At 43.4% G+C, this 27767-nt stretch overlaps 2 protein-coding genes across 2 annotated transcripts in view; both read left to right on the top strand.

Annotated features, from left to right (window-relative positions):
- Positions 1–8187, top strand: part of ZNF343 (zinc finger protein 343) — a 32255-nt gene extending 24068 nt beyond the window's left edge. Inside the window, exon 7 of the mRNA XM_050745681.1 lies at positions 88–8187. Within this exon, the coding sequence (XP_050601638.1) occupies positions 88–137 (50 nt within the window). The 3' untranslated portion in view covers positions 138–8187. The remainder of the gene's footprint in view (positions 1–87) is intronic.
- Positions 1–20444, top strand: part of SNRPB (small nuclear ribonucleoprotein polypeptides B and B1) — a 350333-nt gene extending 329889 nt beyond the window's left edge. The window contains exons 2-8 of the mRNA XM_050745696.1: positions 11072–11165; positions 14393–14544; positions 16326–16437; positions 18184–18336; positions 18857–18995; positions 19317–19442; positions 20149–20444. Of these exons, the coding sequence (XP_050601653.1) occupies positions 11163–11165; positions 14393–14544; positions 16326–16437; positions 18184–18336; positions 18857–18995; positions 19317–19442; positions 20149–20159 (696 nt within the window). The 5' untranslated portion in view covers positions 11072–11162 and the 3' untranslated portion in view covers positions 20160–20444. The remainder of the gene's footprint in view (positions 1–11071; positions 11166–14392; positions 14545–16325; positions 16438–18183; positions 18337–18856; positions 18996–19316; positions 19443–20148) is intronic.
- The last annotated feature ends 7323 nt before the right edge of the window (positions 20445–27767 follow it).

Genomic DNA, 27767 nt, shown 5'->3' with positions numbered 1-27767 from the left:
TTCCTTCCCTAGGTATTCTCTTTCTCTCTTTGTGTCTTTCTCTTTCTCTCCCCACCTCGCCCTCTCTCTTTTTCTTTCTTTCTGCAGGTGTCTTTGCTGAATACTTCTGTACTCCACTGAAGTTTTGCAGTCCTTAATGATCTGCTCAGTCCTCCAGTTCTAGGGACCCTTTAACCACATCCCCCTGGCAGCCTTCTAGATTGCAGGGGCAGGTCCTTTAACCATACCCACACTGTTCTCAAGTCATGAGTCATTGCTTTGGGCCTCTTAGCTACTCCCCATGTCAGATCAACAATAATAGATGTAAAGACTCCTAAACATAGCTCCGATACCATGTCCCCTTGGCCCTCTAATTCTAGGGCCCAGTCCTGCTAATGATACCCACACATCATCCCTCTAATAACTGGTCTGAGACAACCTAGTCATACTCCGTCCATTGTTTTTCAGGCCAAGGATCTGTCTTTTACCCACACCCTTTTTTAATCTTCCTCCCTCAGAGCCCAAATTGCCCAGACTTTTGAATAAACTCTGCATGCCCTGGCTCTGATTCTCTGTCTTGGGTCAATAACTGTTCACTGGAGAGGGTCTTCCAAGGCTCCAGCAAATTTGTTTGCCCAACTGGAGTTTGCAAGATCCATAAAATGCATATCAGGCTTGGAAAATCAGAAGCAGCACGAAGTGTTTTGGACACCTCATTCAAGGAGACAATGAAAAAAGAAAGAATTACTGGCTCCAAGGCCTCTCCCCACTTGCCTGCCCCAGGCATGAAGTTAGCGGTCTTAATCTGTTTTCTGCTGTTATAACAGAATGTCACAGACTGAGTGATTTATAATGTACACAAATTTATTTGGTTCGTGGTTCTAGAGGCTGGGAAGTCCAAGAGCATGGTGCCAGCATCCAGTGGGGGCCTTTATGCTGCATCATCCCATGGTGAAGACAGTAGAGCAAGCGAGTATGTGAGACAGAGAGAAAAAGGGGGCTGGAATTACCCTTTTTATCAGGAACCCACTCCAAGATAACTAATCCACTCTTGTGATATTGGTATTAATCTATTTGTGAGGGCTGAGCCCTCATAACCTAAACACCTCTTAAAGGTCCCATCCACAAATCTCATCATAATGGCAATTGAATTTCAACATGAATTTTGGAGGAGACATTCACACCAGAGCACCAATTTTCCAATGGCTCCTTAGAGTCAGGTCTGATGGGGGAAAAGGATGTGCATGTCTGGGAGTATGGGCCCCCACCCTTTGCCAGAACTACCCCTATAACAACAACTTCTGATCAGAATTGGAGGTCACTGAGGGAAAAGTATATGCAGGTATATAGTCTCTAGGATTTTGAAGAATGAAGGGTAGGCCCTCCCAATTCCAGACAATCCCAACATTCCTTCTACCGCTGGGAAAGAAAAAACAAACAAGAAAACCAGCTCTTACCTTTGAAAAAAGGAGTGGAAAGAAAAAAAATGATGCAGAATTATTATTGATTTTTACTGAAATCCCCCATAACCTGTAGCGACCTCAGACATGGCCCAGGGAAAGGACTGCCCGCCCTAGCCCAGCAAAGGGAGAGGGGCAAAGATGTCATCTTTCCCCAGGGTATGCTCACTCCCTTCCTTTGTTTCTAGGAAGGGTCACTATCAGGACCTTTCTACTCCATCCCAGCAGGAAACGGAATTGAAATGTACTAGAGTTTCTCTCAGAAGAAAGAGAGGTGCAGATTCCCCACTCTAGGACTATGGCTTTGGTGCCTAAGAAGGAAGAGTTCAGTCTTTATGTATCAGCTTATTTCCAACATGAGATGGGTGTTCAAATGCCTGCAGCATCCAAACAAGTCCTACTAATGAGGGGACCAAGCCCAGATTGGGTGGGGTGGGGGGTACTTTAGAGAACTGGGGGACTCAAACTAAAGTCAAATTGCTACCTGCATCCTTCCTGGCCTCACCATTTAAGCCTCACTCCAAGAAGTCTTGAGGTGCACCTCTTTTTGGCCTTTTAATTTAGCTATCCAAATGTCCTACCCATTTCTTCAAACCATGATCTTGAGTTCAGAACCCACCATCATTCTTCCTCACTTTTAGTTTTAGAATTTTTTTTTTCATATTGATTTTTGCTGAGTTTTCTGAAAAATTGGTAGTGGATTGCCAGGCATGGTAGCTCATGCCTGTAATCGCAGCATTTTGGGAGGCCATTATGGGAGGATCACTTGAGCCCAGGAGTTTGAGACCAGCCTGGACAAAATAGTCAGACCTTGTCTCTTTGGCGAAAAAAAAAAAAGATCAATTTTAGTTTGGAAACATTTGACCCAGTAATCGCAATGAGCAGAAACAATGAAATCTGATCAAAAAACTTACAGAAATATGACTGCCTGGAATAGTCATAAGGTGGTACCTTGTGTGATGAGTCCACAGAAAGGATTTGGGTTGAAGGGACTTTCAAGATGGCAGACAATCTGACAGCACCCAGCTGTGAAATTAGGTAAAGTAATTCAGATTAAAGGTGAAATAATTTATACATGCAAGCTCTAACCTAATTTCAAAATATCTGTGCATATATTTCTCATATATCCAAAGTAGGCTGGCCAGGCATGGTGGCTCATACCTGGTGCTGGGCTCAAATCCAAAACTCCCAAAGTGCTGGGCTCAATCCCAGCACTTTGGGAGGCCGAAGCAGGTGGATCACCTGAGGTCAGGCATTCAAGACCAGCCTGGCCAACATGGTGGAACCCTGTCTCTACTAAAAATACAAAAATTAGCCAGGTGTGGTGGCACATGCCTGTAATCCCAGCTACTGGGGAGGCTGAGGCAGGAGAATTGCTTGAACCTGGGAGGTGGAGGTTGAAGTGAGCCGAGATCATGCCATTGCACTGCAGCCTGGGCGACAGAGTGAGACTCCATTTCAAACAAAAACAGAGTAAGCACATATAATTTTTAAAATCATTTTTTCTAAAAGAGAGCAAGTGGTAGAGGATTCTTGACAGACATGAGATTCTCTCATTGCATAATCTTTTTCCATGAGTAAATATCATGTTATGCGTTTTTATTTTCTCTAATATGCATGAAATGTGTAAGGGATAAAATCTACATTCTCATTGTGGAAAGATTATTTTTATCTAGCCCCATATCTTACTCATTAATTTTAACCTAGAAATCATTTTGGAGAATAGCCAAACAGTCAGCTGCTCTTTGATTAAAGAGAAATTTGGGACTGGTTGAAGCATGACGTTCTATAATCCTAAAAAAAATAAAAATAAAAAATAGTGAAACAAGATTCCTAGAGTTCTACCTAACTAGTGTTCTTAAAGAGTAAAAGCATTCCTTCTGTGAGTTACGGGGCAATAGTTGACGACTAGAAAAATCTCACAAAGCCAGGTTACACATGACAATAGGTGATGCTCTTATCTGCTACTGATGCAGACCCCAAGGCCGAGTCCAGCTTCCCCAGCTCAGCCCGCTCTCAGGCAGAGCAGTTGGCTCAGCAGCGCCCTTACTGCTGCCAGCCATCAGTTCTTACCTTTTCCCTGCTTTCCAATTCCTTTGGGAACTAGAAAGCGATTTTTTGGCGGGGAGAAAGAGAGCTGCATTTTGTGAATTTTAATGCTACTTAAAATTGTTTTTGTCTTAGCTTCCTCTCTTCTGTGTCTGTTCTAGTAACCTGAAACCTAGGTTAAAGAAGAAGGGCCTGTACCTTCTCCTAAGTCATGGCCACTAAAAGAGCTTATTTGTCTTTTTTTTTTTTTAAATAGAGACAAGTTTTTACTATGTTACCCAGGTGGTCTTGAACTCCTGGGCTCAAGTAGTTCTCCCACCTTGGCCTTCTAAAGTGTTAGGATTACAGGCATGAGCCATTGTATCTGATCACCTGTCTTGAGAGAAAGGCTCAACCTATAAAAATCTTAGGGTAAATAAATTGTGCAGTATTGGAGGTACACTTGACATAGCTAGTAAGAATATGAAAACATTTCCAATCAGATTTTCTGCTGAATATATTGGCAAAGGAATTTCATATGGGGTTGGAGATGTGGAAGAGATATTGCAGAGAATCTGAGAGGAAACTTAAGAGAATGAAAGGAAGTGTGATAAACAGCACTGAGACCAGTATAAATTTGGGAAGCCAGAAGTATTGCAGTTGTCCAGGCAAAATTTATAACAAGCTATGACAATAGCAGAGTGGACTGAAAGAGAAGATAGACTTCACAGGGTTTGTCTCCAAAGCACTTGGTGATTACCTGAATGTAGAAGACAGGTGAGAATGTAAAAGAAGACTCCCACAAACACAGCTTTCGAACAGTAAACACATTTGCAAAAGAGAAAAAGTTCTCACCACTCCAGGAATCCAAGCAGAAAGTCAACACCCCTCTTATCTGTGTTTACCATAAGAATAGTTTCTTCTCGGCCGGGTGCGGTGGTTTACGCCTGTAATCCCAGCACTTTGGGAGGCCGAGACGGGCGGATCACGAGGTCAGGAGATCGGAGACCATCCTGGCTAACACGGTGAAACCCCGTCTCTACTAAAAAGTACAAAAAACTAGCCGGGCGAGGTGGCGGGCGCCTGTAGTCCCAGCTACTCGGGAGGCTGAGGCAGGAGAATGGCGTAAACCCGGGAGGCGGAGCTTGCAGTGAGCTGAGATCCGGCCACTGCACACTCCAGCCTGGGCGACAGAGCGAAACTCCGTCTCAAAAAAAAAAAAAGAATAGTTTCTTCTCTAGAGGGTAAGCCAAACTGGATCTCCTCTTTTTCCCATCTGCATCCAGGATTATGCCTCTCTATGTGGTAGACTGTGTCTGTGTGTGTATGTGGAATTGTGCCAATTATCAATTATTGTTTGAGCTTCAAATTCTCCTTTTGTTGCCTGGTCTGTGAAAATGGATCTGGGCCCTTTATGTGTTTCCTTTGCCAGCTGGCATAAGGTTTATCAGTAGAGGGCACCAGAACAACACTGCAGGGGGAAGGGCCCTCTTTCTTGGGTTAGGTGGCTCTTTCACCAGGTCCCTGGAGAGTACCTGTTTTATTCTTTTCTTTTCTTTTTTTTTTAAGACAGAGTTTTGCTCTTGTTGCCCAGGCTGGAGTGCAATGGCGCGATCTCGGCTCACTGCAACCTCTGCGAGAGTACCCATTTTTACTCCACTCCAGGGCCAGGGAAGTTTTCTCCCATGCTAAATGCCTGCAGGACACAGCTTTTTCTACCAATTGGCCACCAAAGGAGTACGTTTTCTCCAGCTCTCCACTTAGGCACTGGTGGCTCAGTTGGGAGCCTAAACAGCACAGGCCTGTGCCCCAGCCCAGGCCACTGCTATACCCTCTCTGTAGTCCCACTGGTACATATTGCTGGGGGCCCCACAGGACTGGCTGTCTAGCAAGCAGACCAGCTGACCTCCTCCTGTGCAGAGGCTCGAGCCTTCCCAGCCCACACTGACCCTCTCCCCAGCTCTAGTGCATGCACACCAGGGCCCCAGTAGCCACCACTGGCTGTCCCAGCCCAAGCTGTGCACAGAAGTGTACTAGGTTCTTGCAACTCTCCAGCCTCCATTTCCAGCAGTGCCCACAGCAGTGCCTTGGCCACGTCTGCTCATCCACCCGTTAACCTTGGCTCCTGTTGTTTCCTTAGGCCTTCCCCACACAGACACCATGTGATCCAAGCCTTGTATCAACATCAACACCCCAGCTCTCTCTGTATTCCCAATTCCCTCTGTGTACTATTTGCCAGCTTTGGCTTGCTTGTGCCCCAGAGGGTTATTCCTGCTTGCCTAGTGGCTGTGGACCAACTCTGGCCTGCACAACCTTCCCCCTCAAACTTTTCTGCTATCCAATAGGCTGCAACCACAACTCCAAGAAGGACTGAACCCTAGCCTTGGGGAGGGAACCCTCTTTCCAAGTTTATCCTTGGGTAATCCCCCTCAGCTGTAGGATTTTCTTTTCATATTTATATTTATGTTTGCCCTCTCTCTCTTTCTCTCTCTCTCTCTCTATATATATTTGGGATGGAGGCTTGCTGTGTTGCCCAGGCCAGAGTGCAATGGCGCAATCTCTGCTCACTGCAACCTCCACCTCCCCAGTTCAAGCAATTCTCCCTGCCTCAGCCTCCCAAGTAGCTGGGATTATAGGCACCCACTACCACACCCAGCTAATTTTGTATTTTTAGTAGAGATGGGGTTTCACCATGTTGCCAGGCTGGTCTCAAACTCCTGACCTCAGCCTCCCAAAGTGCTGGGATTACAGGCATGAGCCACCATCCCCAGCAAAATAATTCTTTAATTTAAATTACTGTATGGTTTCTGTCTCCTTGTTGAACACAGATTGATACAGGTGTGAACGTATATGTGTGTGTTTTTAAAATGAGGGCAAAGACATAAATTTTGACTGCATATATTTAGTAAGCCCAGAGATAAGCCAAAGAAATAATACAAGTCAAAACTATTAATTATGAATACTCAGCTGGGGCTGTGATCCTGAATCTAGACACAGAAATCTGATGGTCTACATCAGAGGTTGGCGAACTACAGCCTAAACACCAATCCTTGCTGATCACATGTTTCTGTGTGGCCTTGAGCTAAGAATGGTCTTTACATTTTAAATGGTTGCAAAGAATTTAAAGGATAATATTTTGTGACATCTATTTGTATCCATAAATAAAATTTTGTTGTAACCCAACCACAGTCATTTGCTAGGTATTGTCTATAGCTGCTTCCATGCTACATGGTAAAGCTGAGTAATTGCAACAGAGACCAAATGGCTCGCCAACCCTAAAATGCTCTCTGGCCCTTAACAAAAAATGTATTGGAAACTAACCAGTCTTATACATATTTTAAAAAAGTTGGCCCGCCCCGATCTAGACTGAAACTTGGGACCATTTTATCAAGTAAAGACCAAATGAATTGCCTGTTTAATCCCCGGCTCTCAATTCATGACCTCTTTTCTCTTATTTGTAGACTGGCAAACTAATTGAGTTGCAAGGCATCTAGAATAGCCAAAACAACCTTGAAAAAGAAAAGGGAGGAGGATTCACACTTTCTGACTTCAAAACTTACTAGAAAGCAAATGGCAATCAGGATAGTATAGTGCTGGCATAAGGATAGCCATATAGATCAAAGGAATAGAATTGGAAGTCCAGAAATAAAACCATGTGTCAGTGGTCAATGATTTTCCCCTAGGGTGCCAGGATTATTCAGTGGGGGAAAGAAGAGTCTTTCTAACAAATGATGCAGCGACAACTGTCTATCTACTTACAAAAGAATACAGTTTGACCCCACCTTATACCATATATAAAATATGAACTAAAAATGTATCAAAAATCTAAATGTAAGAGCTAAAACTATAAAACTATTAGAAGAAAACAAAGGGGTAAATCTTCATGATCTTAGATTTGCCAAAAGAGATTTTTCATATTGCACCAAAAACATGAGCAACAACAACAATGAAAAGATAAATTAGACTTCATCCAAATTTAAAACTTTTGTACAGGATATTATCAAGAAAGTGAAAAGGCCAGGCATGGTAGCTCATGCCTGTAATCCCAGCAGTTTGGGAGGCTGAAGTGGGTGGATCGCTTGAACCCAGGAGTTCAAGACCAGCTTGGGCAACATGGCGAAACCCTGTCTCTATAAAAAAAATACAAAAATTAGCCAGTGTCCTGGCATGTACCTGTAGTCCCAGCTACTTGGAAGGCTGAGGTGGGAGAATTGCTTGAGCACTGGAGGTCAGGCTGCAGTGAGTTGTGATCACACCACTGCACTCCAGCCTGGGTGATGGGGCGAGACTCTGTCTCAAAAAAAAAACCAAAAAAACAAAAAAACAAAAACCCAGACAACTCACAGAATGGGAGTAAACCTGTATAAATCATATATCTGACAAGGAACTTGTATCTGTAATGTAGAAAGAATTCTTACAACTCAATAATAAAAGGCAAATGGTCCAAATTAAAAAACGAGCAAAGGATCTGAATGGGCATTTCTCCAAGGATGATATATAAATGGCCAACAAGCACATGAAAAGATGTTCAACATCATTAGTCATGAGGGAAATGCAAATCAAAACCACGATGAAATTGATAGCACTTCACATTCATTAAGATGGCTTGAATCAAAAAGTCAGATAATAACAAATATGGGTGAAGATTTGGAGAAATCAGAACCCTCATACGCCACTTGTGGGAATGTACAATGGTGAAGCCACTTTGGAAAACAGTCTGGCAGTTAATAAGAATTATTCTGGCAATTAATAAGAATTATCATACGACTCAGAAATTCCACTCCTAGCTAGATACCAAAGAGGAATTAAAACATGTCCACATGAAAACTTGTACATGAATGTTTACAGCAGCATTATTTATAAAAGCCAATGGTGGAAACAATCCAAATGTTCATCATTTGATGAACTGAAAAACAAAATATGATAGTCCCCTCCTTATCTGAGGAGGTTATATTCCAAGATCCCCAGTGGATTCATGGAATGGCAGATACTACCAAACCCTATATATACAATTTTCTCCTATACATACATAGCTATGATAAACTTTATAAATTAGGTACAGTAAGAGATTGACAACAATACTAATAGAACCATTATAAAAATATACTGTATTAAAAGTTACATGAATGTGGTCTCAAAATATCTTGTACTCTACTCACCCATTTTTGATACTGCAGTTGATTATAGGTAACTGCAACCACAGAAAGTGAAAGATGGATATGGGGGGACTACTGTACATCCATACAATGGAATATTATTTGGCCATAAAAAGGAATGGAGTATTGATACGTGTCATGACATGGATGAACCTTAAAAACACTGTGCTTAGTGAAAGAAGGTAGTCACAAAAGACCACATATTATTATATGATTCCCTTTATATACATTTTCTAGAATGTCCTTCATAATATTCATCCTTCTGATAGACCTGAGTGTAGGTTCAGGCCTCTGCTCACATACCACTCCTCAAAGAAGTTTTCCCTGACCACCTAGCCAAAATCGTATCCCATCCCTCTCAGTCCTCTCCCTTTATTTATTTTTTTCATATCACTCTAATGTTACATTGCATACTTATTTATTTGATTTACTATGTCTTTCTCACTAGAATGTAAAGCTCCATGAGGGAAAGGACTTTATCCCAATAACGGTGCATGGCCTTAGTAGATGCTAAATAAAAATTATTTTAAATGCATGCATGAATGATGTGTTAGGCAGCTGGGTGAGGTGGGGGCAAATGAACAGCTGAGGAGCCAGAGAGACCTATATTCCCACTCTGACTCTGCCACCTTGGGCAATATAATTCATTTCTATGAGGCTTCACCTCTTCATCTACAGGTGACAGAAACCAGATAACAGAACATACCTTTTTGAGATGGTGTGAAAATGACAAAGCACCAAGGTGGAAGCTTTCCTTGCTGGGTTTGAGGAACAGCAAGGAGATTAGTGTGACTGGAGAATGATGAATGAGGGGAATGTTGAAGGAGATGAGTGAGGTTGGAGAGGAGTGCAGAGTTAGATTTTATTCCATGTGTGCTGGGAAGTTTTTGGTAAGTGGAGACCAGGGCATGACATCATCTGATATCCCAGTATGTTTAGAAGGATCCATCTGGCTGCTGTGAGAACAAGAAAGGAAGCAAAGAGACAAGTTATGGGCTTGTTCAATGATCCAAGACAGAGATGATGGTGGCTATGACTAGAGTGGAAGCAATGGAGTGGGTGACAACAGTCATATTCAAGATAATTTGAAGGTGGGGGCCACAGGATTTGCTGATGAATTTGATTATTCGATGGCAGAGAAAGGGAAGAATGAAATATGCTTCAAATTTGTCATTTTCTTTTTTTCCTTTTTTAATCCAAGAAACTTCGGCGATGGGGAACACTGGTGAAGTGGTTTTAGAAACAGTGAATAGAATCAAGAATTCAGTTTTCAACATGTTAAATTTGGTATACCTATTAGACATTCACATCACGCTGGCAGCTGGATATAAAGGGCCAAGAGTTAAATGATGAGGCCAAGGTTAGAGGAACAAACTTGAAAACCCTGGGTGTATATGTTGTATTTAAAAGTCATAGGAAGGGCCCGGCGTGGTGGCTCACGCCTGTAATTCCAGCACTTTGGGAGGCCAAGGCGGGTGGATCACTTGAGGTCAGGAGTTCAGAGACCAGTCTGGCCAAGATGGCGAAACCCCGTCTCTACTAAAAATACAAAAATTAGCCGAGTGTGGTGGCACATGCCTGTATTCCCAGCTATTCGGGAGGCCGAGGCAGGAGAATCGCTTGAACCGGGGAGGCGGAGGTTGCAGTGAGCGGACATTGCGCCACTGCACTCCGGCCTTGGTAACAGACTGAGAGTCTGTCTCAAAAGAAAAAAAAATACATAGAAAAAAAAAATGTCATATGACTGGATGCGATTATCAACAAATATGGGTAGAGCCCTTATTTTGTGCTACTAAAGTATTCTAGGCACTACAGCAATGAGTAATACACAAAGAGAAAAATTCACACCCTTATGAATCTTACATTCTAATGGGGAGGGGATAATAAAATAACAAAAATATACAGCGTGTGAGATAGCAAGAGGGAAATACAGGAGAGATGAGGATGAGGTGGGTGGGAAGGTTACAGGATGGCTAGGGAAATCCTCACTTGGAAAGTGTTATTTAAGCTTAAGTCTTGAAAGAGGTGAGGGCAGCAGCCTTTTGGTATACCTTGAGGACTAGCATTTCAGGCAGAGGCAAAAACAAATGCAGAGGGGCTGAAAAGGAGCACGTCCGGCCAGTGGAGGGAAAAGCAAGAATAGTGGCTGTAGAGGAGACAGCCGGGGAGGGTGATGGGGAAATGAGGACCGAGAGTGTAATGGGAAAGGTGAGGCGAAGAGAAATGAGTGTGACACAGAGCAGCCCTGAGTACGGATTTAAGCTACGAAGGTGTCCAAACAGGAACTTAAGGCTCTCCTATTACTTCAAAGCGGGATGTTAACGCCCAGTCCCCAGGCCCCGCCCCTGCTCGGCACAAGCTCCGCTCTGGGGCCGGAACTCTAGAGCTCAGTGTCCGGACCGGAAGTGGATTTCCAGCCGACCGCATTTTACGTGCTGTTGCATTTCCGGTAGCGGCGGCGGGAAATCGGCTGCGGGAGAGAGGCTAGGCCTCTGTGGAGGCGAATCCGGCGGGGATCAGAGCCATCAGAACCGCCACCATGGTGAGGAGGGCACAGGCGGGCGGCGCGGGAACTTCCGAGTCTGTTGTGGAGTGGGAACCGCCACTGATCGGGGAGGAAGCCGTGGGTTAGAGCTACTTACGGCGGTGAAGGCCTGGGCCTTGGCCGCTCGGTCTGGCGGGAAAGACCAGGACCTTGGCGGTTCGGCTAGGCATGGGGTCGAGGAAAAGGTTGGAACCGGGAACGGAGGCCGAGGTCGTTCGGCAGGGGCGAGAGTAGAACCGCGGCTCTCGACACTGCTGTAGCCATAATGCCTGGGACCTCGTAGGTACTAAGTTAACTTTTGCCGAATAAATATATGTCCCGGGCTTCGGAGCAGGCTCTGGAGCCGCAGGGGGACCCGGTAAACGGCTCAGACTTGTGAAAGGTTGTGAGTCTGAGAAAGAGTTACGACGTGGGTGGAAGGAAGGGGTTTGTGGACCACGCTAGAGTCTTGCTAGGTCTACTTGATGGAGAGGAGGGAGGAGGAGGGGATAGGGAATGTTTGGAGGAAGAGTTCCACTCAGTTGTTCATCATGTTTCTGTGTTTGCCTGTGCCTGACTTCTCAGGCGCTGGGGCTGCTCTCTGAAATATGTTTGCTTCCTTCACAGAGGTAGTTGGGGACACATAATTTTATGGTCATTCGGTAAAAGTAACGGCGGCGGGCGGGTAAGAATGTTTTCTCAAATAGATGGTTCCTGAGCAGATTCCTAAAAGATTAGCAAGAATGTACCCGGCGAAAATGGGGGCAGTATTACAGACCCGGAGAACTGAAGGAACAAAGGCTGAAGAGTAGCAAGATTTAAAAAGTTACTGGATTTTTCTGCGTCTGTTGACTGAGAAAAAGTTGCTGGAGGAGGAAGGAAGAAAGAGTAGGGAAGACGGGAAGAATTGGCAGGAGGCTAGTTACTAAAGACCTTGCATGTTATTTTACCTTGGTGGTGGTGAGGCATATCATCGAAGGATTTAATTTAATTTATTTTTATTTTTTTGAGAGGGAGTTTTGCTTTTGTTTCCCAGGCTGGAGTGCAGTGGCTCGATCACGGTTCACTGCAACCTCTGCCTCCCGGGTTCAAGCGATTCTCCTGCCTCGGCCTCCCGAGTAGCTGGGATTATAGGCACCCGCCACCACGCTTGGCTAATTTTTTGTGTTTTTAGTAAAGACGGGGTTTCACCATGTTGTCCAGGCTGGTCTCAAACTCCTGACCTCAGTTAGTCCACCCGCCTCGGCCTCCTAAAGTGCCGGGATTACAGCCGTGAGCCACCTTGCCCTGCCCACTGAAGGATTTTAACCAGCAAAGTGACATAAACTTAGTGGTGTTTAGAAAGATTGCTCTAGGCCGGGCGCGGTGGCTCAAGCCTGTAATCCCAGCACTTAGGCCGAGCGGGCGGATCACGAGGTCAGGAGATCGAGACCATCCTGGCCCACAGAAGAAACCCCGTTTACTAAAAATACAAAAACTTAGCCGGGCGAGGTGGCAGGCGCCTGTAGTCCCAGCTACTCCGGAGCTGAGGCAGGAGAATGGCGTGAACCCGGGAGGCGGAGCTAAGCTGAGGTCCGGCCACTGCACTCCAGCCTGAGTGACAGTGCGAGACTCCGTTCAAAAAAAAAAAAAAAAAAAAAAAAAAAAAAAAAAGAAAGATGCTCTAGCTCTGGCATGTATATTCGATGGGACTGGAAGCAGGAAAACCCGGTAGGATATTGTTTGGATAATTGGTTAGAATAGGCACTGGATTCATTCTGTCTAGGTTCCAACACAGCTTTCCAGCTGTGAAACTGGGCAAGTTACTTAACCTCTCCCAGCCTCAGTGACCTCATCTGTAAAATAGGGATAATAATGGGTCCAATTTTGAGGATTAAATGAGATGTACAGTGCTTATCACAGTGCCAGATACACAGTGAACATTAGTTCAACTGGACTGGTGAATGTTGCCCTAAAGGTTCAGATCCCTTGTGGTTAGAAGCTGGTTAAAATGGTCATTGAAGGGAAACTGAACCACCTAACCTGAGGGTGGCTCCAGTATCTTTGTGTGGAGTCAAGTTTTGTTTTTGTTTTTTTGAGATGGAGTCTTTCCCTGTCACCCAGGCTGGAGTGCAGTGGCGTGATCTCAGCTCACTGCAACCTCCACCTCCCAGGTTCAAGCAATTCGATTCTCCCACTTCAGCCTCCCGAGTAGTTGGGATTACTGGCGCTTGCCACCATGCGTGGCTAATATTTGTAATTTTAGTAGAGATGGAGTTTTGCCATGTTAGCCAGGCTGGTCTCGAACTCCTGACCTCAGGTGATCTGCCCACCTCAGCCTCCCAAAATGCTGGGATTACAGGAGTGAGCCACTGAGCCCAGCCATGGAGTCAAAGTTTTGATCTGCATATTTGCAGGTTCGGAACTTTGTTGTCTGAGCTCACAGAGATGAACAGAGGTCCATAGAAGGCACTTGGGGGTCGGACTGGGGTATAGCAGTCAGACTGATGGGAGGATGATACACAGATCAAATGCCAGGTGATTTGTTTATAGAGAGAAATACAACTGCTTAGGGTACCTGACAGTTCACAAAGTGATACCTCTATAGTCACTTCTTTATTTTAGCACATTGGAACCCAGGTTATAAAGACAAATGTTTGTTGGGTTAAAGACCATTATGTGTCCAAACCGATTAGCACCCTAACCGCCAGAGTTTCCGTCTGCCAAATGTAGTCTTGGAGGCACACTAACAAATTCTTGATTTGTGGATTTCATTTTTCACCTTGAAGCTCATCTCCCTCCTGATAACAAGCTTCTTGTTGATTAGATTTTTAGTTTTAGCCCCATTCTAGCTCCTCCTTTACTCAGTCTTTTTAATGAGATTTGGATATTCCATAGCACTTGAGTCACATACCTATAATCTGCACAATGGTAAATGGCTCTAGTATGTATGGATTGGATTCGTTTGGGGACACACTATATACTCTCATCCCTGCAACTGACACGACATAGACAAAGGCGATTATAATATGAGAAAGACCGATTTTAAGGGAAGAGAGAATAGCAGATTACTGGGTAGAGGTCAGGCCTAAAACAGGGTGGCATGGGAGAATTCCAGGGAAAGGGCTGTGGGTAGAAGACTGAGCTAAGAATCTGTTGAGAAAGATGGACACATGGACGAGAAGGCCGTGGGAAGTTTTGGGGAGGGCCAGGGGTGCTTTTGTCCAAAAGAGCAGAGTCTCATCCCTGTCTATTTCTCCTTGCAGACGGTGGGCAAAAGCAGCAAGATGCTGCAGCATATTGACTACAGGATGAGGTGCATCCTGCAGGACGGCCGGATCTTCATCGGCACCTTCAAGGCTTTTGACAAGCACATGAATTTGATCCTCTGTGACTGTGATGAGTTCAGGAAGATCAAGTGAGAAGTGGACTGTGGGGGGCGGAGACTGGAGGATGGGAATGGATTGAGTGGGTGGGCCAAGCAGTAGAGGTGGTGATGTAGCTAGTTGGTTCTTCTCTGTTTATTCTCCAGTTTTAGAGGGCAGACTTAAATGGGGACATTGAACACTAAGAAATCTTTTTCAGTCCAGCAAACCTTGCTCTCTAGGTCTAGCAAAGTACAAGTTGTGAAGGGCTGCTAGGCTTTTTGTTTCTCTGACTTTGTGTGCCCCTGGGTACTGGGGTAAAGGGCTCTCATGTTCTCCCCACAGGTGTGTGAGGGGGGAGAGCTTGAGTTTCTGGCCTCATTGCCTATTTGTAAAGCTGTAGCCTAAAGGGCTCTCCCAATGCAGCCTGGTCTGAAACTGCTTTAAGAAGCCTCTGACCCTCTTCAGGGTAAGTGCTCAGCTCCCCATGTGGGTTTGGGGCCAGTGATTTTTGTTGGCATTTATACAAACAATTGGAGATATTTTCTACTTCGCTACAATTACATAAGTTATTGGCTAACTCCCTTGTCTTGAGTCTCACAGATGTTAAGCTTTTGGCCCATTAAAAGATAAGATCTAGCTTCCCATCATGTTTTACATTCAAGGCTACTTGAGGCACTAAAAGATGATGTGACTTCCGTGGTTATCAGCTCTTTTGTCACATGCAGTGTCCATATTATGTTGTCCCTCGCTTTGAATTCCCTTTGATGCTCCTTGGGGCTGATTTCTTCTGTGGCCCAAGGTCAAGAAGTATAGTTTAAAAATGTGGTAGGGATGCCTGGGTGCCAGGTACATATTAGAGGGGCCAACAGATGAGTGTGGAGCTACTCCAAAGTTCCCTCCTGATAATAAAAAATTTATTGGAAAATATTTTTGAAAATACAAAGAAGTCTATGAGTAGACACTAAAATATACAGAAGGGTTTTTTTCTAATTATGAAAGGACAATACATGGTTGTTATTTTTAAAAATAAGAAAATGTGAGCCGAAAAAGGGAAAAACTGTCCATCCGCAGACAACCAGTTGATGTACTGTAAAATATCAGAACAAAATCTTTTGAGTTCTTTTTTTAAATCAGGCTATTTTTTCCCCTTTATTTTTAGGATCTTAGCTTTAGCTTTTTTCCCCCCACTTTCCTATCCTGTTGCAGTTATTTTTCCTACTTCACATTTATATTTTGTTCATCTTTTTCTGGTTGTTGCTTTTTGGGTATTTCTGTTTTTGTGCTTTTGAGGAACAGATAAGAAATTTCAATTTCTGTGTATGTGAAATTTCTCTTAACCTTTTCCTTCTATGGCTTCTATTTCTGATGTAAGATGAGGGGCAGAATTACAGGCCTGTGAGGTTGAATTGATATTAGAAGGACACTGCACGTAAGTGAGGTGGGTGGGAGTCATTTGACTGGAATTGTTTAGGCAGCCTCCTGATGTTGGCAAGGCCTTAAGCTGAAGGGAGGTAATAGGGTCATAAGAAAGAAGACTTAAGACTTAGCTGAGGGAAGGGCCTTCACAGTTGCCGTGGAATATGGGCCAGAGCTGGGCTTTGTTGGCCCTGTCCTATCTCTTGGTCAGTGTGTCCTCTTGTGGTAGGAAACAGGTAGATAGCCACCTAAGATGTTATGTGTTCAGACTGCAGAGACTATCCAGGAGGGCTATCTTGGGAAAGTTTGTGTACTGTTTGTTAGGAGATGCAGTGTAAGCAAATCTTGGAGGCCACTAGGCAGGTGAACTACCCACCTCTAACACTTTTTTTGTTTCTTCTAAACCTCTCTTTAGGCCAAAGAACTCCAAACAAGCAGAAAGGGAAGAGAAGCGAGTCCTCGGTCTGGTGCTGCTGCGAGGGGAGAATCTGGTCTCAATGACAGTAGAGGGACCTCCTCCCAAAGATGTAAGTCAGAGCAGGAAGCCTTGTGGAGGAGGGAGGCTCTACCGTGAGCCAGGCTCTGTGTTAGATTCCGTTTCACTGCGGTTCTCACAGGCATCCTCTGGATTTTGCCCCCTTTTCAGATAATAAATAGAATCTTAAAGAGGTTACCCTGCAAGAAAGAAGTGGAAAAAGGGAACTAGAATTTGGGTATCTCTGACTTTAAAGCTCTACTTCTTTCTCAGATGGTGTACATAGTGAGTCATTGGAGGAAGCACCTGAGGTCATCTGGGTCAGTCCTTAATGTGATGATAAAGCCTAGGTGGACTTTAAAAAGTTGTAACTCCAAAACAGTAGAATATGTGTGTATTTTGTTTTGTACAGTTATAGTTCATAGTTACTGAGAATCTGCTTTGCACCAACCACTTCAGTATTTTATTTGATCCTCGTAAGTCTTTAGAGATAAATTCTCACCTTATAAATAGAGTAAAACAGGGCTTAGTAACTTGCCCACGGTGCCACAGCTACTGAATGGTGAAACTGACATTTGATCTCAGACAATCTTGATTCTGTAAGCACCAAGCTACACATAGAAATAGAAAGGCTTTAGAGACCTAGTGAAATTTGTTTTCCCTTTCTCTTTTGCATTTGAAGCCTTTTTTTTTTTTTTTTTTTTTTTTTTTGAGGCGGAGTCTCGCTGCGTCGCCAGGCTGGAGTGCGGTGGCGTGATCTTGGCTCACTGCAACCTCCGCCTCCCGGGTTCAAGCGATTCCCTTGCCTTGGCCTCCCGAGTAGCTGGGGTTACAGGTGTGCGCCACCACGCCCAGCTAATCTTTGTATTTTAGTTTCAGTTTCATCATGTTAGCCAGGATGGTCTCGATCTCTTGACCTTGTGACCTGCCCACCTTGGCCTCCCAAAATGCTGAGATTACAGATGTGAGCCACCGGGCCCTGCCAAGACATTATTTTAATAAAAAGAGAATAATCCTTTTAACTTTTTACAAGTCCACATAGATTATCTGAATTTTTTTGTACTTAACACATAATGTGCATATATTATGTTGTTCTGTGTTTTCACTTAATGTTAGCATTTTTCTAATTGCTCTACACCAAGTCAAGTTAACAACCGAAAAATTTTCTCAAGTGAGTACAGAGTAGTTTATCCTCATCATTTTCTTTTTTGGGGATTTTTACGTTTCTGCCTTTTCCAGTTATAAATGTCTGCAAGGGATGTTAGCATATCTTGGTTCAAAGCCCATGTACATATTCAGATTTCTTAGTACCTACTTCCAATAGAATTGGCTGGTCTAACGTAACCCATTGTAAACCTTTGTGATCACAACCAGTTTTACCATAACCATGTCATTTGCAGATGAGGCAACTCAGCCTGGGATTTTGGGATTATTTGCCCATTGTCACCTAGCGGATTAGAATCAGCTAGGAATGGATCTCATGTCCCTTTAATGCCTTGCCTGCTGAACCCTGAGTGGAACCCTGGCCCTTTGCTCTTGGTTGAACTTTCACAGGAGTGCATATAGGTGGTTGAGTTGTGGCATGTTTCTCTAGACTTACTCTTAAGTTATACCCTGCTTCAGGGATCACTCATAGTCTTGATGGAGGAAGAATGGTGTTGGCACACATGGAGAGGTAGTATTTATAAGCTGTTTCGATGCCCTCTAAATCTGAGGGGCTCTCTTGGCAATGATTTTCCAAAGTATGCTTCTGATCTTCAGGCCACTGGGCGTCAGAGCGTGTTTGTTTATTTTTCAGACTGGTATTGCTCGAGTGCCGCTTGCTGGAGCTGCTGGGGGCCCAGGGATCGGCAGGGCTGCTGGCAGAGGAATCCCGGCTGGGGTTCCCATGCCTCAGGCTCCTGCAGGACTTGCTGGGCCAGTCCGTGGGGTTGGCGGGCCATCCCAACAGGTGAGGGGTTGGGGAAAGGGTACCACCTCCTGGTGGCTAAAATAAAGGATAAAGGGGAGGGCCCATAGTTTCAAAAGGGTCCAGAGTGACCAACCTATGATTGTCAGACTATCAGTGTTTCACTGTGGTTTCTACATGGCCCTAGAATCAAGTGAAAAATGATAATTTGCCATTGTAAATTATGTTGATGCTATCAAAGAGATGTACGAATTAGCCAACTTTATTTAAGGAAAATATTTTCATGACAACATTTGAAATTATGAGTCATATTTGAAAAGGCAGTTGCCTTCTCTCACTTGGATTGGACATCCTTACATTCAGGTCTAGAAGATGGGAGTTGGGCATTCAAGCTTGATCTTTCCTGATATGTGGTTTTGGATAGGAAGTCTGGTGCTGAGAGTTGCGGCATTAAGGGATTTGGTGTCTGCTGTTTCCCGCTGTCCTTCCCCCAGTTGGGGAGGAGAGTGGGAAGCTGCATTGTAGTAGACCCTTCTAACTCTTTCTTCTTGTGTCCTGTTAGGTGATGACCCCACAAGGAAGAGGTACTGTTGCAGCCGCTGCAGCTGCTGCCACAGCCAGTATTGCCGGGGCCCCGACCCAGTACCCACCTGGCCGTGGGGGTCCTCCCCCACCAATGGGCCGAGGGGCACCCCCTCCAGGTGAGGAGCCCATAAGGAGACCAGTGCTAATTGATAGAAGATGCCTTAGCTGGATTAATGATGAGATATAACTTCACTGAAACTGATGATGAGTTTATATAATTAAGCAGGATTACTCTGAGATCCAGCGTGGCTGACTGATGAAACTAGTAGGACAAGAACCATTGGGAGCCCTAGGTGCTCCCAGTGTCAGTTTCTGGGAGCTGCTGAGAGGGTGGAATGGTCCCTCTTTCTCAGAACTTGGTGGAAAGCTTGGTAGTTTTTTTGCTACCTTTTCAAGATAGACACTTGAGCTATATTCTTGGGGCTTTTCTCTTGCAGGCATGATGGGCCCACCTCCTGGTATGAGGCCTCCTATGGGTCCCCCAATGGGGATCCCCCCTGGAAGAGGGACTCCAATGGGCATGCCCCCTCCGGGAATGCGGCCTCCTCCCCCTGGGATGCGAGGTAAGTGCCTGCAGTGGTAAAACTTTGGCTTGTTTCCCTAGAGCCTAGTGGGATAGGAAATGGAGGGAAGATTGCATTTAGACCATATCCCATGGGCTTTCAAGCCTTAAGTCTAGGGAAATCCAGAAAGGAAAGAGAAGAGGGAACATGCGTTTCTTAAATTGGGCTTACCACCCCTCTTAGAACAGTTAGAGCAGCCCTGTACCCAAAGTGTTTCTCAATATCTAAGGCAGCGGCCTCAGGACACTATGAAATAATGCATTCTGAGGATCCCTAACAAAAGTTATGAGATTGTCTTATTGCTCTTTGGTTTGACAGTGCCTAGTAATTAAGAGGGGGCTCTGGGCTTTGCTATATTATTATTATGGATTTCTCTTTAACTTCAGTTGGAGAAATTCTGAGATCAGTCCCCACATGAATGAGAAAATAGGCCCCCAGAGAGTTTGGACTCCAAGCCCAGTGTTCTTTCCCCGTAAGATAACCCATTGGCAAACTTGGTGACCCCTGTTTCTTTAGTCTGGGTTATTCCTCTATGGGTTTTTATAGGCATAGGAACCCAGTCAGCCTCAGAGAAATCCCTAGTTAGCACATATGCCATGTATACCCCTCTCCTCACTTGATTACTGCAGGGCCTGGGAGGCTGGGGCAGGGTTGGGGATTCAAGTTGCAGATCAGGCACTGACTAAACTTCTTACTCTTACTTCAGGCCTTCTTTGACCCTTGGCCAGAGTATGGAAATAGCTCCGCAGAGGCGTGGGCTCGATTCCTCAGGGCCACGTTACCACAGACCTGTTTGTTTCTTATGCTGTTGTTCGCGGAGTCTCACGGGATTGTCTGGTTTCCCTTACAGGGCCCCCTCCCCCGGGAATGCGCCCACCAAGGCCCTAGACTCATCTTGGCCCTCCTCAGCTCCCTGCCTGTTTCCCGTAAGGCTGTACATAGTCCTTTTATTTCCTTGTGGCCTATGAAACTGGTTTATAATAAACTCTTAAGAGAACATTATAATTGCACCTATGTGTCTTTATTTTTAGAAAAATCTTTGATATATTGGGTGCTTAATAGAGTCAAGAAGGGTTGCCTTGGAAAAATCCCTCAGCTTCTTCCCTATAAAACATTTTACTACCCATTTGCATCTGTACATCCGGTACACTAAGATAATTAAAAATTGAACATTTTCAATTGAAAAGTGACATTTTCACTTAATCAAATTCAAAGATCAGTTTTGTTGAAATCAGTACCCATAATATCCTCTTGGGAAGGCACTTACCTGGATAGCTCCTCCATGAAGCAAACGCTAACAATGAAAATTCTACTGGGAGAGGAACAATTTTAGCATAACTTTTGAGTTGTGGTATCTTCATGATTTCTTCCACCCAAAGCCTGTGTTCACTGAGCAGCACTCTAGTACTTAGTGCATCAAGCTCTAAGGGTACAAAAATAAGGTGAACACTGTTCTAAAAGTTGCTGTGTAGGGGGGAGATAATTGTAAATGCAGTCAGCGGCACTTACCACATTAATAGAAGAAGAAAAAGCCATAGGATCTTCTCAACAGATGCAGAAAAAACATTTGAGACGATTTCAATACCCTTCGATGATAAATACAGCAAATTGGGAATAGAAGGGATTTTTTTTTTTTTTTTTTTAAAGAGATAGTGGGGTCTCACTGTGTTGCTCAGGCTGGTCTCAAGACTTCTGCCCTCAAGGTATCCTGCCTCTGCCTGGGATTGCAGGCATGAGTCACTGCACCCAGCTCAGAAGGCAGTTTTTAAACAAGATTAAGGGATTTATGAAACATAGCTAACAATAGTGAAAGACTGAAAGCTTTACCCTTATAATTAGGAATAAGACAAGGGTTCCCACTTTGGCCACTTCCAACATTGTACTGGAAGTTCTAGCCAGAGCGATTAGGCAAGAAAAAGAAGAATTGCAATTGGAAAGGAAGAAGTAAAACTATCTCTGCAGAAGATATCCTGTATATAGGAAACCATCTACAAGATAGCTACTAGAGCTAATGAATGAATTCAGCAGTTTTAGGGTACAAGATCACATAAAAACTATTCCATACACCACCAACAATTGGAAAGGAAATAGAAAAGAATTCCAGTTGGGATAGCAATCCAAAGAATACCTAAGAAAGCAAGCAATACCGGAATACCCAGGAATCAAACCATGGTAGTGAGACTACTGAAAACTACAAATCCTGAAAGAAAACTAAGTAGATGAGGAAAGACAACATGTTTATGGATCCAGACTTACTATTATAGTAGCAAATAATAGTCTCCAGACATTCAATGTAATCCCTATAATAATTGCAGTGGTCATTGCAGAAATGGAGAAGCTAATCCTCATATATATGAAGCTGCAAAAGACCCCAAATAGCCAAAACAATCTTGATCACATTAGAAGTCTCACAAAACTTAGAAAACTAATCAAAGCTGCATCTGACAAAGATAGACGATGGATAGATGAGGGTACAGAAATAAACCTTTACATAAATGGTCAATTGATTTCCTGCAATGGTACCAAAACCATCTATTGGGGCAAGAGTAGTCTTTTCAGATGGTACTGGGACAACTGGATGACCACAGGTAAAAGAATGAAGTTGGAGCTCTACCTCATATACCTTTGTTTATCACTCATTAACTCAAAATTGGTAAACAATCTGTAAGAGCTAGATCTATTAGAAGAAAATGAGTAAGTCCTCATGACCTTGGATTTGGCAATGGATTATTGGATTGGACACTGAAAACAAGCAACAAAAGAAAAAATATGCAAATGGGACTTCATCAAAATTGAAAACTTGTACATCCAAGAATGCGGTGACGAATGTGCAAAACAACTTACAGAAGGGGAGAATATTTTTGCAAACTATCTGATAGTTTGATATCTATAGTTTGCTATGTGAACTGTGAAAAGAATTCTTGTAAAAAGATAACCCTTTTCAAAAATGAGAGGAATTGAACAAGTATTTCCCCAAAGAAGATACACAAATGGCCGAAAAGTACATGAAAACTGGTTCAACATCATTGGTTATTAAAGAAATGCAAATCAAAACTACAATAAGATGCCAGCTCATACCCAAGAGGATGGCTCATTTATTAAAACAAAAAACAAACCAAAAAAACAACTCTTGGTGAGGATGTGGAGAAACAGGAGCCCTCATGCATTGCTGGTGAGAATGTCAAGTGGTGTAGCCCCTATGGAAAACAGTGGCAGTTCCTGAAGGCTGTCAGAATTACCATATAATATGGCAGTTCCACTCCTAGGTATTTTTATCTGTGGTAATAATATGAAATATATTTAGCCTTTGTTCCTGGTTCCTGTCACAGCACCTAAAAAACACTTGGAATTTCCTATGTAATGGGAGTATCTGTTATTTGTAATCAGCACATTTGGTAATATGTGAATTCATGCTAATGAGGTGACTTAGAGTGGGACCCCTAGCTAGCCTCACGATGGGGCCAGCCACCAGAAAGACCCAGTGATGAGAAGGTTGGAACTTTCACTCCCAACTACCCCCAGCCTCCTGGAGTAGAGGTGGCTGGAGATAAAGCTCTATAAAAACTCATCAACAATGAGATTTGATGAGCTCTTCCCAAAAGCTAAACTGCCCTTTTAAAACTAGTGAAAGGCACTAAAGTTAGGAGGACGAGAGGGGCCTGAATTGTACTAAGATGTAGGCCTGTGAGTTCAGAAGCAAGACAGAGTCAGCCATGTCAGATTTCTCTTACTGTCACTTTTGCAAAGGCAGTTTCATACACAGAAACTTGTATACAAGTATTTATAGCATAATTATGCATAACAGCCTAAAGGTGGAAACAACCCAAAGTATTCAACATATAATGGATAAACAGATTGTGGTATATACTGTCAACCTAAATAAACAGAGGATCTAAAAGAAAATGATACCTATTCATGAACAGGGCATTGCAATGGGAGTCCGTGTGCCATAGTAAACTATGTGTATTCAGGGAGGTAAAAGAAGACAGATTAAAAGGAAAAACAAGGATTATGTAATTGTCTTGGGATAACCTTAACTCCAAGGATTAATAATAAGTCCTGGTGGCACCAGTCTGAGGTTGGACAAGCGGTGGCCAGGCAGAAGTCCTTGCAGAAATATTTTTGTATGTATATAAGGTTGCAATGGTCTTTGTGCAAGATTATGTTTTTACAGTCTTTTGTGATAGTTTTTGTTATTTATGCATCAGAATCCTCCATAGCCTTTTTAGGCTTTGTCAGGGATTTTTAAAAGACATACAGGTGACTCCATTTTGGTTCTGACAACTTTCACAATACATATAATGGACTACAATAGAGCCGAAAGGAAAGAAATATTGATACATGTTACCATGTAGAAAAAAGCCAGACACGAAAGATCACCTATTATATAATTGCTTTTATGGGGATATTTGCTACCCATAATAGACAAATCTGTAGAGACAGCAGATTAGAAGTTTCCAGGGGTGGGAGCAGCAGGAAATGGAGTGGCAGAGTCTCACTCTGTCACCCAGGCTGGAGTGCAGTGGTGCAATCTTAGCTCATTGCAGCCTTGAACTCCTGGGTTTTAGCCGTTCTCCTGCCTCAGCCTCCGGAATAGCTGGGACTACAGGCACACCCCACCAATGCCCAGCTAATCCTTCCTCACTCCCTCCCTGACTCCTTCCTTCCTTTCCCCTTTTCCTTTTCTTTCCTCTCCTCTCTTCTCCTTGCCCCTCCCCTCCTCTTTTCTCTTTTCCCTTCACTTTCTTTTTCTTTTTTTTCTTTCTTTTTTTTTTTTTTTTGGTAGAGACAGGGTCTCACTTTTTTGCCCAGGCTTCTTGTTTTTACTTTTAAATTACCTATGTCCTCTTTTGTATATTGTCTTAAAAAAAACACAAAACTTGTGATAGACATTTTTCCATGTTGTTATACAAGTCTTAATGATTACTTAATGCAGTCTAACTTGGGCATTGCTCTTATTTTGGGAATTCATATTTCTGATTTTTCGTAACTGTAAATCAGGCAATGCTGGATAATTTGCATAAAAGTATTTTTTATTTGGCGTTTCTAGGCTTTTAGGAGCAACAGTCATGATTCAAAGGCAGGGGCTGGAAAGAAGGAAACTCATTTATTGAACCGAGGCATGTGCATGACCTATCTCTGGAAGTCTGTATATAACGAATTGGCCAGTTTGATTGCCTGTGGGGAAAGGAACCTGGTTTGAGAGGAGTAGAAAAGATAGGGAGAATTTTCACTGAATACCAGTTAGAACCTTTTACATATTGAGCCTGGTGCAGATGGCTCACGCCTGTAATTCCAGCACTTTGGGAGGCCGAGGCGGGGGAATCACCTGAGGTCGGGAGTTCGAGGCCAGCCTGACCAACATGGAGAAACCCCGTCTCTACTAAAAATACAAAATTAGCCGGGGGTGGTGGCGCATGCCTGCAGTCCCAGCTACTTGGGAGGCTGAGGCTAGTCGCTTGAACTCGGGAGGCGGAGGTTGCAGTGAGCCGAGACCGTGAAACTCCATCTCTAAATAAATAAATAAATAAATAAATAAATAAATATTGAACCATTAAGTGCCTTACCTAGTTAAAAAAATTAATTGCATTAAAAAAATTTAAGTGTGAAATAATGTGTTTTTAAAAACCTCCATCAAATCCACAAGGGGGCAGCATTGCTTTGCAGGGAGGAAGGAAGCCGCAAGTGCGTGGGCTCCGCCTTAGCATGGGTGCTGGGATCGTGACTTACATTTTTTTCCTATTTTCTGTATTGTCCCCATTTTCTACTAAGACCTATATAGAAATAAAATACATTTTATTTAAAGAGAGGAGGAAGTGTCAGGCCCTGTCCCTCTTTAGCCATGTAGCCATCCCTCTGTATTTAAATTCCTAAAAGTAGAATTCTGAGGAGAGGGGGCGGGGTTACATTTCAAGTATTGGTAGAGGGTCGGACGCAGTGGCTCACGCCTGCAATGCCGAGGCGGGCGGATCACTTGAGATTGAGACCAGACTGGCCAAAACGACAAAACCCCATTTCTACTAAAAACACAAAAATTAGTCCGGCATGGTGGCACATGCCTGTAATCCCAGCTACTTGGGAGGCTGAGGCAGGAGAAACACTTGAACCCATGAGGCGGAGGTTGCAGTGAGCTGAGATTGTGCCACTGCACTCCAGCCTGGGTGACAGAGCAGAGCGAGACTCCATCTCGAAGTAAATAAAAAGTAAATAAATAAATTAATTAATTAAATAGAATAAATATTGGTAGCTATGCTGAACAGACAGCCCTCTAGTTGTATTATTCTATGCTATTGATAACAGTGTATACCGATGCCTGTTCCCAACATCCTTGCCAATACAGTGTATTGTTATTTTGCTAGATCTTGTTCAATCTGATAAAAAAAACTCCTTGTTTTAATTGTATATGTTTAGTTATAAAGGAGGCTAATTATGTTTTTATGCAGTTAAAAAGCAGTATTTTTCTGTGAACTACTTCCCCCACTCTAAGGAGGGCAGGGAATTTGTCTATGTTGTTCCCACTGCTCTGTGCCCACAATACATATTGTTGAATGAATGAATGATGAATAACTTTTCTGAGCTCCAGTTTCCTCAGCTGTAGAATGGGGGCGTGTCTTGTAGTTGCCTCACCCGAGGTGGCATTGACCCTCCCTCTCCATCCAAATGTGGTTGGTCATCTGCCGCGGAGGATTCTACACATGTACCAAGAGGCATGAAAAGACTGACATCATGAGGCTTTCTGGGGAGAGCAGGGCAGGCTCCCTAGCAGGTCCAAAATGGTTTGAGGGAGTGATGCCTCGTATTGAAGGCCACACACAATGCTTCATGTAGGTTATGTCAGCAAATACTAGTTGACATGAAGGAAAGAATATATCCTTGGGGGAAGGATTGGTTGGTAAAGCTGAACATTTGCATATCCTGTGATCCAGCAATTCCATTCCTAGATACATACCCAACAGAAATACTGACATGTGTTCACGAAAAAAACAAGTACAAGAATATGTGTAGCAACTCTATTCATAATAGCTCCAAACTGGGAACTGCCCAAACAGCATTGTATAATGGACAAATTATAGTGTTTCCAACAATGGAATATTACACATCAAAGAGCACAAAAGATCCACAATAACGTTAGCACAGCAATATGAATGAATATACTATACAAAATGTCAATGACAGAAGCCAAAGGACAAACACAAAAGCATACGTACTATGTCATTCCACTCATATAAAGTACAAAAACTCATCTTTGCTTCTATAATTTAGGATAATGGTTACCCTGGAAGGGGCACAAAGGGAACTTCCAGGGTGCTGATAATGTTCTATTTCTTGATCTGAGGGCTGGTTCCCTGGGTGGGTTCAGTTTGTGGAAAAAATTCAGTGAGCTGCACATTTTTGATATAAATACATTTCAGTGTATATGTTAAGCCCCTATAAAAACTAAAAAAACAAAAGAAAGCTAAAATGAACTAGTCTGAAGGTACTGAGATATCTCCGTTGATTGTTCACAAAGATCGAATTCTTTGGTCTACTTTTTCCCCCCTTCTCACTACTGATCTTGACTAGTCTTAAAAAAAAAAAAAAAAAAAAAAGCAAACTTCCTCAGTGGAGAAAAACCTAAAGGAAAAGTTGCCATCATGTTAGCTGTGGTAGTGTCCAGGTGATGAGACTGTGGCTGGGGGTTTCCCTTCTCTTCCTGTATGCTTCCAGTTTACTATAATTCACTCATTAATCCAAGGCATATTTAAATGCCTACTATGTGCTAGGTACTGTTCTGTTCAGCTCTCCTGGGTATAAGAGGGAACAAAATAGAAGAATTCTCTGTCCTTGATAGTTTACGTTCTAGAAATGGGAGATGGACAGTAAACAATAAACATGTAAATAAACGATGTCAAATGGTAATAATCGCTATGGAGAAAAGTAAACAGAGAGGGAGATGGAAAGTGCTGTCAAGATGGATCTATTTCATTAGGGTGGTCAGGAAAGGCTCTAGTGATAAAGATCAACTTGAGCAGAAACCTGTAGGAGATAAGGGGAAAAGCCACACAGATATGTTTGGGAATTGAGAAAAAGAATTCCAGGTAGAGAGTAGACCAACGGCAAAGGCATTGAGGTGGGAACTAGCTTTATTTTTCAAAGACTATCAAGAAGGTCACAATGTTAGTTACCAATTTATTGCATCTCAGCTCCAAATCCACCCTTCAGCGCCTGCTCTGTAGAATATATAAGCCTCGTAATAGTTTTTGTCAGCCGGCACAATGTTAAGGTTGGCCGGTAGAGGGTGCTGGAGAGACATTGGAGGAAGGCAGGCTTTCTTTCCAGGTTCTG

The sequence above is a fragment of the Macaca thibetana genome, chromosome 10 (assembly GCF_024542745.1).
Source record: "Macaca thibetana thibetana isolate TM-01 chromosome 10, ASM2454274v1, whole genome shotgun sequence".
Taxonomy (NCBI): Eukaryota; Metazoa; Chordata; class Mammalia; order Primates; family Cercopithecidae; genus Macaca; species Macaca thibetana.
The sequence above is the reverse complement of the archived record's forward strand: the minus strand, read 5'-3'. Positions and strand labels throughout refer to the sequence as shown.